Source organism: Populus euphratica, unplaced genomic scaffold, assembly GCF_000495115.2.
Source record: "Populus euphratica unplaced genomic scaffold, PopEup_1.0 scaffold2043.1, whole genome shotgun sequence".
In the NCBI taxonomy this organism is placed as follows: Eukaryota; Viridiplantae; Streptophyta; class Magnoliopsida; order Malpighiales; family Salicaceae; genus Populus; species Populus euphratica.
This window is the reverse complement of record NW_011501881.1, coordinates 5,179-22,032: the sequence shown is the minus strand read 5'-3', so window position 1 is coordinate 22,032 and position 16,854 is coordinate 5,179. Positions and strand designations below refer to the sequence as shown.

The 16,854-nt window shown below is 31.0% G+C and overlaps 2 protein-coding genes across 3 annotated transcripts; both read right to left on the bottom strand.

Moving 5' to 3' along the window:
- Positions 1 to 4,176: 4,176 nt before the first annotated feature.
- Positions 4,177 to 8,399, bottom strand: LOC105118567 (polygalacturonate 4-alpha-galacturonosyltransferase-like). 2 transcript variants are annotated; one of them, XM_011016539.1, is made up of 11 exons: positions 8,272 to 8,399; positions 7,953 to 8,122; positions 7,706 to 7,740; positions 7,539 to 7,598; positions 7,272 to 7,406; positions 7,068 to 7,131; positions 6,938 to 6,984; positions 6,448 to 6,791; positions 5,963 to 6,320; positions 5,161 to 5,748; positions 4,177 to 4,807 (listed from the first exon to the last, which is right to left on the bottom strand). In XM_011016539.1, the coding sequence occupies exons 2-11, from the start codon at positions 8,104 to 8,106 to the stop codon at positions 4,532 to 4,534; spliced, it is 2,061 nt and encodes a 686-aa protein (XP_011014841.1). In that variant the 5' UTR covers positions 8,107 to 8,122; positions 8,272 to 8,399; the 3' UTR covers positions 4,177 to 4,531. The 2 variants fall into 2 exon arrangements, with proteins under 2 accessions (XP_011014841.1, XP_011014842.1); XM_011016540.1 differs by having other exon boundaries at positions 6,448 to 6,782; positions 8,272 to 8,398.
- A 3,108-nt stretch (positions 8,400 to 11,507) lies between these two features.
- LOC105118566 (histone deacetylase complex subunit SAP18-like) lies at positions 11,508 to 14,367 on the bottom strand. Its single transcript, XM_011016537.1, has 7 exons — positions 14,186 to 14,367; positions 14,063 to 14,095; positions 13,870 to 13,980; positions 12,806 to 12,901; positions 12,228 to 12,299; positions 12,093 to 12,148; positions 11,508 to 11,992 (listed from the first exon to the last, which is right to left on the bottom strand). The coding sequence occupies exons 1-6, from the start codon at positions 14,288 to 14,290 to the stop codon at positions 12,116 to 12,118; spliced, it is 450 nt and encodes a 149-aa protein (XP_011014839.1). The 5' UTR covers positions 14,291 to 14,367; the 3' UTR covers positions 11,508 to 11,992; positions 12,093 to 12,115.
- Between the last annotated feature and the right edge of the window lie 2,487 nt (positions 14,368 to 16,854).

Below are 16,854 nucleotides of genomic sequence, written 5' to 3'. Positions count from 1 at the left end.
AAGCAAACTTGAGGATCTTTCATGGCTGTTTTTTTTTTAGCGGCTAACATGTTTTTAAAAAAAAATTCTTTTAAAAGTATTTTTTATATATATTTTTTTGATTATTTTGATTGTTAATGTAAAAAATAAATTTTTAAAAATAAAAAAAATATCTTAATATTTTCAAGTATATTATATTTTAAAAATAATCGTTATTATAATATTAAACGATGTATGCATCTAACACGTGTCTGGAAAGCAGACAAAGAAGGAGGTTTGCCGAACAGATACTGGCTAACAAGAAGATGGAGCACATGATTCTGCAAAACAAGGCCATGCTGTATCAACGTGACCCTATGTACATGGACTTTCTACGATACACGTTCAGACAAGAAGATTCTCAAGACAAACTTACTTGTTATATATTCACATAAATTTTATCCAAAAACATCAAACCCTCTTCACCCCACATTTCCGTGCATTGGGTAGCTTCTTAATTTGCTAATGGGAGAGATAATAATGGCCGGGGAGCAGAGAAAAGATGCCAACTTCGATATTGGATAATTGGAAGATGCAGGAGAAAAGGAATTACTTAGGTTTAATGGAATTGAATTAAAAAGGCTGTTTGTGCAAGATATAGAATCAGAATATTATGACAGTTAAACCTTCAGGTATCTGATGCCTTTGACATTAATTTATTTTTTAACTACTTGTTTTCACTATAATTAAGACATTAATTATTTTTGGGCCTCGGTCACAAGTAGATCTGTGATTCTTGATGCCTCTCGGAACAACAGCCGTACGTACTCAGCTTTTGAAACGATTCATGAAGAAGACCATGATTTCTCTTCCATGGCATATATGAAGTTACCATGATTTAATTTGGTAAAAGAAAAAATTAAATTACCTAAAACCTTTGCAACTATATATATATATATATTACACTTTACATACCAAGTTAAAGCCCAACTTGAAATAATAAAAAAATAAAATAAAATTGCTCCGATATGCCATGTGAAAAAACAATAGTGTTGTTCTTGCATCAAGACTTTTAGGTGCTTTGTTTGACTGCGTTATTCGTGTGAATAGTTCATAAGTTTTTTCAATTTTTGATCGTTAAACTTTAATTCTTTGCAATCTCATCCTTCTATGCTACAATAGCATGTTTAATTATTTGGGAGGAAACACGTCATATACCATAGCTTAACGCCTGTCACCCATTTAGAAGAAGTAAAAAATAAAGCACGGGCCTTTTATGGTTGGCCATATGCATGGGGCAGCGACGTCTTATCATTATTTTTTATTTTTTATTTTAAAATAATAATTAATACTCTCTTTTTTTCATGGGGCAGCAACGTCTTATCATTATTTTTTATTTTTTATTTTAAAATAATATTTAATACTCTCTTTTTTAAAAAAATTATTTAGTTTAATTTTTCTAAATAGAAATTAATATTTGCAATTGTTTCTTAAATTTCATAATGCTTGGAAGAGATTATTATAATTTTTCTATATTTTTTTCCTTTTTTATTTTTATATAAACAAGTTGTATCTATATGATGCATCTATAAAAAAAAAGTGTTTCAAGAATAATTATCTCCAAGATAAAATAAATGAAAATATATAAAAGAAAAAGAAAAGTCAATAAAAAAAATATTTGTATGTGCATCTATTTTTTTTTTTCTTTTACTAGAAAGATTAGCATTTAATTGGGGTTAACAACTATTTTCTAATTTATCAGTTCATTTATTTTTATAATTTATTTTATTAAGTATAAACAATATCTTTTTGTTTCTCAATTAAAACAAAAACGCCATGAAACCTGGAAATGCATCCATAACTTAGGCGCTTCCTTCTTTTATTTTAGAAATTGATTTCAAATCTTAATTGCAGTGTAGCACAAGTATAGGACTAGTTTATTGTTTGAAAAAACATGCTATTTTTTTCTCCTTGGCCAAAAATGTACTTGCCTATTATGCTTTGCCACTTGTAATGTTAATATTATAAAATTAAGGATAATTATACTTTATTTCTTGTAGTTTAGTCATTCTTTCACTTTGTACTTATTCTTTCAAGAATTACAGTTTATATTCTTGATTAACCCAATTATTCAGATTGAATGAAACACCCAAATTACCTTCTTATATATTATATATGAAATTGGATCAAAGATTCAAGTTTATCTCTTAAAAATCCCTAGAAATTTTAACCTCGACTTATATTTAAAATTGTTTCTTTTCTTGTAAATAACCAAGCCTAATTTTTAGATTGTTAACCAAACCCTGTTATTTCTTACCTCTCCCTCTCTTTCCCTTTTCCCTTCATTGGTCTTTTTGCTTTCCTCTCTTCCTTTCTGTAAATAACAAAACCCAATTATTCATTAATTATTTCAGCTACTATATATTTTGATATGTAATATAGTATGGAAACCAATACTCAAAAAGACGTCATTTAGATCTGAGCTCTCTTTGCGGGTAATATTGGGCCAGAGATATGGGTTTTATCTACAAAATAACACTTTGATGGCTAAATCAATGTAGTATTTAAAGAGTGTTTTGTTATATATAAGAAAAATGTAAAGAAAGTAACTACAAATACATAGTTGTGAATGAGAATATTCCACCTCTTCTTCTTCATTTTACCTTGTTTATATAGCTTACCCTCAAAAAATAAATATCAAAAACTAGTTTATTATGAATTATAGATGATTAAGAGAAGCATAACTCTTTATATATGCTTTACGTTGTAGCTAAATAGTTGTAGCTAAATAGTGTAGGTAAAGCATAAATGAGGTGTAGTTTATATATCATGACTTTCTCCTTGACATATAAAATAGGACATGAATAATAATAATAATAATAAATTAAAGAGAAAAAAAATAAAAAGAAGAAAAACACTGAGTTGTTCTATTAAAGTGAGTCTAGGAGGAGTTAAACCAAATTTAATACGAGCTCAATCAAGTTTAATTTGACTAGGGTTAAATCAAACTTCATATTGATTCAAGTTTGAACTTAATCCTCAAATTTAATACGAGCTCAATCAAGTTTAACTTAATCCAGCAAGTTTAAAAAAAATCAAACTTGATTTAAAATATATGAAATTATTATAAATATCATTATTTCAGGTGAGATCAACTAATTTATTTTAGCTGAAAATGAGTTAGAGACTGTGGCTAGAGTTTTTTTTTTATATTTAATATAAAAGCTCTTTAATCATTAAATATAATATAATAACAATTTTGTTATTAATCTAATTTTTTTATTAACTTTTATTTGACCCATTAGAGTGAGGATATAAAATATTTAAAATTATAAAATCAAAAAATATTAATTAAAGTATAATTTTCCCTAAAAGAATTTAAAAAAAAAATATCTCCACCAGTTTCTTATTCCTCGTGACCTGGCTATTATACAAGGTGAGAACGATACATCGGCCTCAGCCTGGAGGCTGTACTTGCTTTTCAACCCATATCCAACCCTAACTAATTTAATATTACTCTTGTTATTTTTATTTTTATATAAAATAAAAGTTGCCATCCCATATCTAACCAAGAGCAGAGGGGAGGACAACAGCAGACCCAGCCCACTGCCATCCCTATTTGAGAAAGAGAAGAGCTTGGTATTGTCCCACTGCATTCTACCATATACCATTTTCATTTCACCTTCGTTCTTCTCCATCATTTCACGTTTCCTTCAAAAGACACGGAGATATTTCACATCCTCACGTTTGAGGAGAAGAACGAAAGTGAAATGAAAATTAAACAGAAGTTAAATATTCAAGAACTGGCCTAAAATACCCCTTCATCACCGAGTAAAACCTGGTTTTCTCAATACATACGCACGCCCGCCAGCCAGCCAGCCAATAACAATGTAATTTTGTTCTTAATACTCCTCGCATCTTTATCTTTCATCTCAACACCATCCATGATCAGGAAAATATCCACTCGAGCTACGAGAACCTTTTTCATACTTGACATTGAACTTTAAAAATCAAACCAATAGGAATCCACTAACCCTGAGTTTCAATCATGCCCTTGTGCCAGTAAGAAATGAGAAATCAGTCTAAGTCGATCTATGTCGCTGCAAGAAAGCATGTGAAGAAGAAACTGTATCACTTCAAAGCAATCAGGTTATACTCGACCAATTTGCTTCTTTCTCGAGCCATTTGGGCACAAATTAACAGTAAATTCAAGAGTTATTGAAAGGAAAACCCAACACAAAAATTAGCCATTGTTAACAGAATAAAGAAAATTCACATTTGTATGATGGTTACTACTCCTGTCCAAATTAAACAAAGCCACGAAGAAACACAGAACGAGAGACAGAGAATTAGTGCCCTGTGAAGGGTTCTCTTTACAGATCAAAAGCACATAGAGCTTTACAAATTTAATGAATTACTAGAAAAGAATAATCAATCAGGGATAGAAGAAGGAAATGCAGCACAGAAAATTCAACCACATTCCTCTTGAGCTATTTCAATTAACTGTTCCTTCAACTACAGAGATGGAGGGGGGTGAGAGAACCTGGCTGTACCTTCATGGCATTTTATAAGCTCACTCGCTTAGGTTGCAGCTTCGAAGGTATGGATGATCATACTTGATGTACTTGGTCCAATATGGTCGGTATTTAGTCATTGCTAACTCCAGCCAAGGCTTCATGTTACCGTTATAGTGGACAACAGATGCACTTTCAATTTCTGCCCTATCAATGCTTGGATTATAACCCAATCCAAGCACATGCCATGTCTTCTCAAGAGGATTTGTCAAATTATAAAATGTAATCAGCCCTGGAGGCAACGTCCCAAGTTTCCATAGCTCCCTATCTTCATTCTGAAATTCAAAAAAATCAAAAACGGAAATCAGAATACTATATCACACGGCAGTTACTTCTCAATTATCTAAAACAGAGCATGTTCACCTTTTAGTCCATTCAAACAGTAACTGTACCCACATGCCACTACTTCGATGATTACTACTTCGATGATTGAAGACGAAAAATAAAAACATCTTTTTTAACCACTTTTGGTTGAAAATATAATTACGTAAAGCAGTGCCAAAAATATGAAATGCAGGTTTTAAATAGACAAATTTCTCCACAACTAATTTTAAGAATGTTATGAACAAAAACATGTGTAGTTAGAGCACAACAAAGCATGAAAAAAACTAGGGTTTCAACAACTTACCATGTTTTGCCACTTGTGGTATATTCCTGTAATATCCTTCTTTTTCCACACCTTAAGATCAAAAATATTCATCCCATATGCCCACCCACAAGCATTTGGATCAAAGTGTCTGGCAATATGGGGATTTGAAAAGTTAAGGTACTTATCAAACCGGTGAAAACTTTCACCACAGGTTTCCACTGCACCATTCACTTTTCCATGTAGATCCACTGACCACAATTTAGTTAAATCCTTCTGCACAACAATGTCATCATCAAGAAACAGGATCTTATCCAACTTGGGATAGACTTCTGGGAGATAGAACCTCAAATGGTTAAGCATTGAAAGATACTTAGGGTTCCGATACTTCAGATTTGAAGAGCCAGATGAGAGAGAAGTTGGATGATTTGCTTTGAAGTAATACTCTTTCATTGCAGCAGATTCAAGCTGACGCAGAACTGGGCAGTAGGAGGAATTAAGCCACTTGAATTCATCTACATTTTCAACATGGATAGTAGCTTTTCCAGGAGGATTCAGTAGAAACCACATATTCATCGCTCCAAAGTTAAGTTTATCAGTAACAAGATGAAAGCCATGTTTGGAAGAATCCTGTAGGTGCAACCAAGAAGCATATTAGCGGAATAAGCAGCTTGCATCCAAATCTCAGAAATGAATAGAGTTTGAACTAAGAATTTCTTCGGAAAAAAAAGTTAGTTGAGGAATAAATTCATAAGAGGAAAAATAGCCGAGAATGATTTGATTGTTTTTCAATTTTGGGAAATGAACAGTGTCAATCTCACAAAATAAAAATTGTCTGCATCACCTTGGCATTCATGATGGTTGAGTTGACAACAACTGATGCAGCCAAGACATTGTCAGAGAAGAGCGCGTAATGGTAAAGATTTGGATTTTCCAAATTCTCACTTCTAGGAAACTTTCTCTTCTCAAGAGGAAGGAGATAGTAATCAATCGTTAAGCGCATAGACAAGCAATGGATTCCATTTGGAACTGTTTTGGCGGCCAACTGACTAAGGAATGTGCTCTGTTTTTTTAAGCTCCTGACTTGTTCATCTGCAGTTTGAAGCATTGCTCTCAGCTTTCCGGTGACTAACTTGCAGTCATACAATTGCTCTCTTGCTTTTGACAGGACTTGGCCCATAGCTTTTATCTTCTCAGGCGCACTAAACATAAATCAAGCATAAACACAATATCCTTTTTAAGAGACTGTCATAACCATCAACATAAAAGAAGAAAGAGCTGTAGATTATAAAGCACAATAAAGGACAGTGACAACCAATACTGTTCTACCTCGGATGTAGATCAGAATCAGCTGAAGAATCTCCTAGGACACGCTGACTCTCTTTGATCCGAGTCTGAAGTTCCTGTAGCAAGTTAAGCTTGCTTTTCATCTTTGCAATACTCAAATACACCCTTGCCATTATCATCTGATCGCGCATTAAGCGTACTGTTGAATCAGAGTTCTCATTATCCATTTCTTTCCTCCATATACTGTATTTGCCCAAAACGGCACCATCAACTAATTTTGAGCGTTCAATGATGGCACTTTCAAGCCTTGCAATCGCTTCATCATCTTGGCGCAATAACTCCGCAGCACGCTTTTCACGTCGTTTCTCCCTCAATTGCTGCATAAACTCTCAAGGGAAACAAAATTTACAGCTCAGAAACTAAACAATAATTTGATAACTCCAATATTTTCCTAGTTCAGGGCTATGGATCTTAAGGCAAGTGAGGAAAGGAACCATAGTAACCGGATAATGCATCCAAGAAAGATAATTACCCTACGAGCTAGTTTTGCAGGTGTGTCACCAGATTGAGAATCATCATCTGCAGGGGACAGACAGAAGAAGACCAGATTAGCACTTAAGCAAGAACCATATGAAAATATCTGGTTAGAGAATCGTATCTACCAGAAATGTTGTCATCTTTTCCCTTAGGTGCTTCCTGCTTGACCACTGTAGCTGTTTGGTTTGGCTTTGAAAAAGTAATGAAAATCCAAACTTACAAATAATCAGCAATCACAAGTTGACATAAGACTTGCAAAAAATGGTGCACACAACATAGTGTTTATCAAGAGATTCAACCAAAGCATGACAGTCATGAGTCATCCTCACCTCAGAAGCAGCATTATCCTTGACTGAAGTATCTACGCCAATAACTTTCCACGAGGCAGACAAATTGTTTTTTCTAAAAGAATCAAGACTCAAAGGTCCCAAATCAGCTGTGCTGGATCTGATAACATCAATGACCTAAAAAGAGATTGCTCTAATTAGCACATCATGTGATTGAAAAGTAAAACAAAAACCTATCAACCATCACATATATGTGGTGAATTAAAATACACGAAATTTCCAATTAAAATATGAGCAATCTGTACTTACCTCTTCTGAGAAAATCGATTTCACATGTTGCAAGGCCAGCCGTTCTCTCCAATTCAAATGCTACACCAAACCAACCACCAGCTTTTTTTTAGATTTACACAACGTGACACAAACAAACAGATCATCATATCTAAAAATAACGATAAAGATAGGAGAACAGTATCTACCTGCTTACCAGAACCAACTGCATTCAAATTTTGATCTGCATAGCAACATTAATGAATACAAAGCACCGAAGCCAAAGCTTAATTAATAAAGCACACTAGCTATTAACTCATTGCCACTAAAGTACCTAAAAAGTATTCATAACTGGAATTGGAATTGGAATTTTTATTTTTATTTTTATTACCAATAAAACTAAAAATAATATTTCATAAAAAATTAAGAAATAAAATAAAGATCTGGTAAACTAACCAGTAGAAGAGCTTGTTTTATAGAGTCCTCGACCGACAAAGAACATCAACGGAGACAAAACGCAGAAGAATATCACAACTACAATCGGCAATCTAGATCCACCACGTCGGTTCTTGTTCAAGCCGGAAATTGAAAATCCCCGCTTCAACGCCATTGCCTCCTATCAAAACCTAAAAAAAAAAGAAAAAACACATAAAAAGGAAAGAGAAAGAGAAAGCGTGTCGTTAAAGGGAAATGCAGTGATTTGATACTATTATTATTATTCAGGAAAATGTGAAGTGAATTTTATTGTTTCTATTAAAAAGGAAATTATCAGTACATGAGGAAGAGCAGAGGGAGAGCTTTAGATTTCTTTCTGTTCGCTGGGTATCTAATCTAATTTTCGTTTCTTGACGCGGAGGAGGAGGCTCTGTAATTATTTTATTTTCTTCTTCTCTCCCCTTTTGTTGAGAAAGATTAAATAATAATAATAATAGTAGTAAGAGTGCGTTGGGACTACGATGTCGTTTTTTCATCGGCATGCCGGATCTTCCTTCTTCTAACGCTGGGACCCAACACCGACGCTAACAGTACTGTTTTTTTGAAAAAAAATTAGAGTGCTCTTAAAATAATTTTTAATATTTAATTTTATATAAATAATAAAAAAATCATATCCCATCTATCATAATTTTTTCACCTTTTCTTTTTATTTTTATGCTTATTTAGAATAAATATTAGTAATTACTCTAGAAGTAATCTAGATTTTTTCTTATCCTTTATCTGGTTGTTTATATATTTTTTTTAACACCAATGAGAATGGTTGATCATTTGGCTTTGCTTTTAAGTATAAGCATGATGTTTTAAAAGCTCTAGATAAAGGATTGGAGAAGGAGTTAGTTATGTAATATGAAAAATATTATCATCTTATTTATCTTTCATAAGATAAGTTTGTATTGTTATTTATTTTAAAACTACATGTGTTTTTTATTCTTGGAGATTGCCTAAATCTAAAATTTTTATTTTAAATTTATATTAAAGAGTGATTTTGCATTTAGGCACAAAAATAGTCCAATCCTCACTTTGATAAAAGACATGTATTGGATTTGATATAAATATGAATTTGGCAATTCAAATATTTGATAAACTATTAATGATTGGAGTTGAAAGGACATATCATTTCATTCTGGATATATATACACACGCAACTAATATACCATAATAAATAGAAATATCAAAATAATATATTGGAAAACACAAATATATAACCATCAATTATATTATAATCAACATTCAAATAGATGGGCCAATAACCTAATCTTGGATTGAATTCTAAAATAAAAGGTAACAGACAAGAATACAAAAATAATATATTAAGAAACATGAATGTGTACATACCAATTTTATTATGAAATAGTTAATATTCAAAAGACAAGAGGCAATAACTATGAAGTCTAATTTTAGATTAATCAAATATTGAAGAATAACATTGAAAAAAATTTCAATTATACAAAAAAATTTAAGAAAATATCAATTAAAATAACGAGGATCAAAATTGTAACAAAAAATAAATTTTATATTTGATTAAATGGTAAAATTAAAAGGTAAATTCAATTTTTCAAAGTGATAAAAAAATTAAAATAATAAAAATCAAAATCAAAATAAAAATAAAAATAAAAATTTAATTAAAGGGTGAAATTAAAAAAAAATAACTTTTATAGAAAGTCTAAGAAAAAAATTAATGTTTTTTTTTCTTACTTGTAATTAATAAAATATTTATGTGCTCTAGCATTTCATTTTATTAAATTCAAAACCAAATAAAAAGAATCATAAGCTCAAAATATTTTTTTTTTTAAAATAATAGTTGAATAATTAAATTGTTGGGCAATGGGTTGGCCAAAATCTCTCTATTTAGAGAGACGCACACACTTGTCGATTGCATGACAATAATGTTCTTGTATCATCAAATCCCAAGCCTTTATTCCATTGAAGGAAAATCATATTTTCATAAAATAAAATACATATAATAGTACCAAAATTCTCTAATCAATCTTACACGAAAAGTAATGATTAATTCCAAGAGAAACCAAAACTTAGAATAATAATAATAATAATAATTACAAAAAAATCGAGTGGGTCGCAAGTCTAAGCCCATGCACGCTTTTTTTCTTTTTCCTTTTTTACCATGTTGGAGGTAACCACTGCCATTCTAAACACATGAATGTCAATACATCGATCTTCATTGTCAGAAAAGGCATCCTCTCTCATCAATTATCTTCTATCTCAAACGTAAATTAAATAAAACATCATTTAAATATAATCGCTCCAAAAAACACAAAGATTTAAATATAAACACAAAATATAGCAACAAATAAAAAATCCCATCAACCAACCAAGACTCCAAAAGTATAATCTAATAAAAAATCATAAAACCAAATCTAACACTTCCGAAATATCATTTAATGAAGGTCCTTCCAAACAATCCAAAACTTCAAGAATGCCATTGAATGAATAATAATGATTAATAAAACCACATTAACAAATTTTGTTAATGGATAAAAAATAATTTTTGAAATAAACGCTGCTGCTGCTGCAATAATTGTTTTCTTTAACTTAGATGTCTGTGAAAAATTCATTTTATTTTGAAAAGTATTTTTAAAATTGCTGAAAAATAAATTATGTTTTGATACTTGACAATATCATAAAAAATAGATTATGAAAAAATAAATTATTTTCTAATGTTTGAATAAAAAATAAGATAAAAATCATTTTATAGACTTCATATACATATATAAAAATAAGTTGAGAAATAACACATTTTTGAGTTACTATCTTTTTTTTAAAAGGTACAGTTTTTATTTTTATAAAAACAATTTGTTGTTTGAAGAACATTGATAATAAATTTCTTTTCTATGATATCCTGATTTTATAACACAATTTATATGATTTAAAATATATCATTATTGTATAATATAACATATTTTGTATTCAAATGTATTTTTTAGCAATAGTATATAAATTAAAGCATCATAGGTAATAATATATTAAATTAATATACATGTGTATTAACATGTCCTAATATATTATTTGCTATATAAATATATTAGTAATTTGTTATTTTTTTAATAATATTATATTTTCAAAATTTTATTAATATATTATTGTTTTTATATATAAAAATAATAAATAGTTGTACCATTTTAGTTTTTAAATCTTTTATTAAAAATATTTTCCGCTTTTTTAAATTGAAAAACACTTTTCTCCATCTAAAAGTTATTATTTTCTTGATTTTCTTAAAACAGGAAACTTCAGCAACCAGTTTTTCATAATATAATCAAATATAATTAAACATGAAAGAGCTAGGAAAGTACTTTATAGAAAAACAACATGAATGAGCTAGGAAAGTACTTTATAGAAAAACACTTACTAGCAAACAAGACCTTAAAAACAATCTACTTTTCAAAAATCATAAAATATCTTGAACTTCCAGATTATGCACGATGATAACGACTTACATTGAATATCATGCATAAATAGCTAGCCTTCACAGGCACCTGGATTTTAAAAGACTGCGTAACCGGACACCAGGCATCAGCTGCCCAATCGTTGGACAAATTTTTAGTCAAGTGCAAATATCATACAAATAATTCTCGGCATGTAAAGTAGAGCAAGCTCATTAACAACACATCATTTTCAATCTCTAAAGCATTTTTCTAGCTGGTAAGCCTGTAGGATTCTGGACAGGGTAGCCATTCTGAGGTGTAATTATTGACCTTCAAGCAGATCCAATCGTTTATGCCAAAATTAAATCCAGAACACAGTGGAATTAAAACCAGGGAAAAAAAGAAAATGAACTAAAACCTCATTCCTGGTAGATTCACAGATCTCTAAAGCCTAAACACTTGGAGTACCTCCGAACATGGCAGAATAAGATGTAGATGTGATGCAGAGCACAAATTCTGTCATTTATTCTTCAGATTACCCTACATACCATCTTGTCCAACCAAAAATGTTGAAGCTCTTTGCACGCGATAATTATTAGTCCACTGTCTATCCATCCCTTTCTGATAATACAAAATAAGTAGATCTTAGGTCCTGCTGCTCATCCCATGCACCTCAAGCCTACTGAAAAAAGAAAAAAAAAATAATGTGCAACCTAATTACCTCAATTTGACATAATAGAGCCTCTAAAAAATAGCCACATCCAAGTAATCCCCAATCTGCATAAGCGAAATACAAGTTAGTGACATTCAAATATGGTTATGGTACAGTTTGTGAGAGAAGGTCATCTTGGTTTACCTGGAAGCCAAGCTGAGCCAATGCTTTGTTGTCATCGAATTTCCCATTTCTATGAGAATTGGTCTTGCCCACCTTCATCAAGCAATGTAGAATTCACAATCAGATGAAAATTGAACTTTACGGCAGGTCTCATTATACCTCAAGCAGGACAGCAGGCGTGCATTAATAATGCTAAAATGAATATTAAGATTATATTCACCCATCCAACAGATGCTTAAATGCAAAAATGAAATACAAGGACATAAACTGACTCCGGAGAAAAGGGGTCATGTAACATATAAATGTAATATGAGATCTTCACATATAATTTTTTGAGATGATAGCACTGTAATGAAACAAGGAAAATAGCATGATTTGTTCTTACTCTTGGTGATACCCATCGCGAAAAGATGACAAACATGATTATAGACAAAGAACATTGAAATGATGCTTTTGCACAAGCCATGGGTTGATATGTCACCATAAGCTTTTGAAAGATGGAGAAGGCAATAGGAGATGGCTTGTGCATACAGCATATATGAATCAAAAAAGAAAAAGAAAAAATCTCTTCACATACACAGTGCACAGAGAGAACTAACCTCTCGTACTACAAAACGGCCATTTTTATCAGGATATACAAAAGCAAAGGACAGTCTTGCATCTCTTCTCCTAGCTGCTGGAGTCACCTCTTTGACCTGTGAAAGAGATGGAATAAAAATGGAACCAAAAATACCAGAATTAAAACACTCAATGCAGAAAATAGCATGCATCACCACTGAAAATAAGAAACAGTTGATTTGGCATAGGCATGAATAGTGCATTCTTGGAAGCAAACAAAAATTAAGAGACTGTTCTGATGTACTCATGAATTCTCAAACACCAAATATGTTTAGTCAATACCATTTCAAGAGCATCCATGACCCCAATTTCTAATCTCATTACATCTCTGCACAGAATAATATCGCTAAGAAACAGATTCTGCTCTGTGGATAGCTAAACCACACTTCCTCCAGGAAGCAGGACCTTAGAGAAAACCATGATGGGTAATTTTCCAACCTTAATTTCTAATCTGGTTTTATCTTATGAACAATTGCTTCTGAAAAAGCAATGAGATGCCACATGGACACCAGCAGATCAGAAACTGCCCCAGGGAAAAAAAGAAATTTATCACATAAGAATCCAGTGCTATCCCCACAAGAGTAGTGGAACCCCTCCCCTTTCTTAGAAAAGGAAAGACAAGAGCTTCAAACTCCAATTGCGAGTATCAAGTATCCAAGCTGATTGTCTTTCATGTATATCTTATTCTAACTTGTGACATCTGAAAATAAAGAAATAAGAACATTATGTATATCTTATTCTAAGAACTTATGACATCTGAAAATAAAGAAATAAGAACAGACTACATGTTTGCTCCAACTCTACTATGCAATCTCCTTGTCCATGCAACCCCCCCCCCAAAAAAAAAAAAAAAAAAATAATAATAATAATAAATAAAATCCTTAAGTTCAGCCTCAGCCCATACTGAAAGGAAGCCCAATGCAAAAGCATTTGGATGCTTCACAACCTTGGGAGAGCATTCACTCCTAGGCCATCGCCCATAAACGGCAAGCCACTTCCCATTCAACGTGCATAAACAAGGCGATACAACATCTTCTCAACTTACCAGATCAGTTAACTCGCGAAGAGTGGCATCCTTCCACGTATAAATTTGAACCTCATCCTTCGGCTCCTTGCCTCTCACCGCAAAATCCTCGTTGCTATGATGATCTCCAATCTGCCAGGAAATTCAGCAAGTCACAAAGTACAGTTCAATTTCTATAAAGAATATTACAATTTGTACCAAAAATTAGACATACCTTAGTAAAAACCCGAAGCAATAGGGGACATGTCTGCATATTAAAAAACAAAAAAAATAATTATAGAGGTGTAGTACATTTGCAACCCTAGAAAAATCCAGAAAGGGAGAAAGAAACGTGTACCTTCTCACGATCAATAGGAGGAGGAGGAGGAGGAGGAAAAGCTCTTGCAGTAAGAGAAAATGGTCTACCTCCTTGTCTCCTCTGCATTTCTGCCATTCCCGCCATCGATCGTTTTTTTTTGTTTCCCCTTGCAGACACTTTCAAGAGAACAGAAAAGCTTCCTCGTGTTTGCTCTTTCGAATTGATAAAGTGAATGATAGTATGAAGCATAATTTGGGTTTCGGGTCTGGGCTGGAGAAGTCGGGCTCTCCATAAGCTAAATCTACTTCGACTTTAGCCCATTGGATCTGTGACTTGATTTTTAGAAAAGTAACTACATCCTTATCGGCATGGGATGCATTACATCGTGGTTATAATTAATTTTTTTAAAAGAAAAAAAATATCAAGTTATTACCTCAAGTAGAGAAACAGTTTTAATTATGAAATTAAAATTTAAAGCATATTCAATAATATTTTTTAAAAAATATTTAGAGGTGATTTATCAAACGACATCTTTTTTTTTAATATTAAAATTATAATATATTAGATTGACTTGAGTTATTTCTAATTAACCTAAAATATTCAAGAATTGAGGCATGAGATTGCGGTAAATTAATAGAATTAAATTATGAAATATGATTCTTAATCAATTTAAATATTGAAGAAAAAAAATACAACTTAAAAAAGAAAAAACACTTAATTCAACTTGTGTAAACCTACCAAGCCCTTAATCTAAGTCATGAGAATGAAATAACTTTGTAGAAAATAAATTGAAAAACTTATGAATCTCAATTTTAAATCAATCTAGTATTAAAAGATGAAATTGAAAAATAAATTTAATTTTTTAAAAATAACATGAACCCAATTCAATCTAAGTTAATTTATCAAACCCGTGACCTTAGTCATGAGATATGAATAACCTATTAGAAAGCAAATAAAAAAATTATGAAGCCAACTCCTAACAAACTAAATATTAAAGGATGCAATTAAAAAATATATGAATTTAAAAATGGAAGTATAAAAAAACAACAAAGTCCACCTCAGTTAACATTTCAAACTTGTAACCCCGATCATGAGACCGAGATAACTTTGTAAAAAAAATCACATAGTCTAATTCCCAATCAACTGAATGTTCAAGGATGAAATTGAAAAATAAATTAATTTAAAAGAAAGATAAAAAAGAACCAAGCTTACTTGAGTTAACTTCTCAAATATGTGACTGAGTTTATGAAACTAGAACTATTTCATAGAAAGTAAATAAAAAAATTACAAAACCTAATCCCCAATTAACCCAATGGTTAAGGATGATATTGAGGGAAAAAATAATTAAAAAAATAATGAGAAAATTTAATAAAAAAAAAATTATAGTTCAGCTTGCAATTCTAGAGAGGGACTTACATGAAAATCAATGAAAGAAGAAAGAAAAAAGGGAAGAGAAAAAAAAAAAAGATCATCGGAGACATACCGAGATTTCAAAGTACCACGCGCCACCTTATAATAAAGCCTCCACCAAAACAATTCTAATGGTACCATGGAAGTCCACCTTTGGAGCATGGATGAAGGTATATGTTCCATCGCATCACAATGGCTTCACTTACATGTTGACATGTATATTATAAGTGTCAGTCACTCTTTCTATTTATTTCACCTTAGTCCTTGGTTTGACCAAAAAATAGCATAAAGTTTTGTAACATTTGTAACTCATGTCCCTAAATCTTTAATTGTTATAAATCAAATTGAACTCTAGTTTACAAAATCGAGCATCAATCAAAACTAAAAACAATCCTCATAAACAACATTAACACATAAAAAGTAAAACAAAATAAATCACAAAGTTTAATTTCAAGAATACACAATTTCAAAGCACGAATTTAAAAGAAAAAATTGAATGATAATGCCAAAAAAAGGTCGCAATTTAAATCCACAATGCATGGTGATTTTCAACCATAGTTTTATAACTCGACCCAAATATAATGATTTTAAACACTACATATTTCTTTCATGACCTTCAAGTAATGATGTCAAACTATTAACATTGATTTCCATGTTGTACACCTGGTTAAAGATAACAATCATTAATAATTAATGAAAAAAATTAAGTCAATGTAATCTTATTTTATTTATAAATTATTACATACTTGGGTTTTAAACCATGTGAAATATTATTCATTCTATACTTAAAAAATTTGAGATTCAGTAAGATAAAAATTTTGGGATAACAAAAACTAACGATTTTGCCGATAAGGAAGTTACTGAGATTTTAACCTATATGAAAATAAAAAATAAAATGATTTAACACTATAAAATCATAAAATTAACTTACTAATCAAACTATATCAATTCATTACAGTTAAATAATATATAATTCTATGCTTGTTTGAATTTGATGTCTATCAAATATCTTCTTGAAATTGCATTATTAAACAATGGTCATCTAAGATGGAAAAATATTGACAAATTCTTTCTCACAGGTGCTTCACCACTATCATTATGTCTTGGAACACTATTAATTTTTGTTTTCATATGAGGCTCAAAACAATATGAGATAATTGTTGAAATGTCTTCAATAATCAAGTTTCTCATATCAAAGCTTCAACATGTACCCTGTCTTTAATATTTTTTTCTTAAGGTTAAACAAGCACCTATATGAAAGTAAATATAGGTTGAATAACCAAATGTTTATAAAAAAC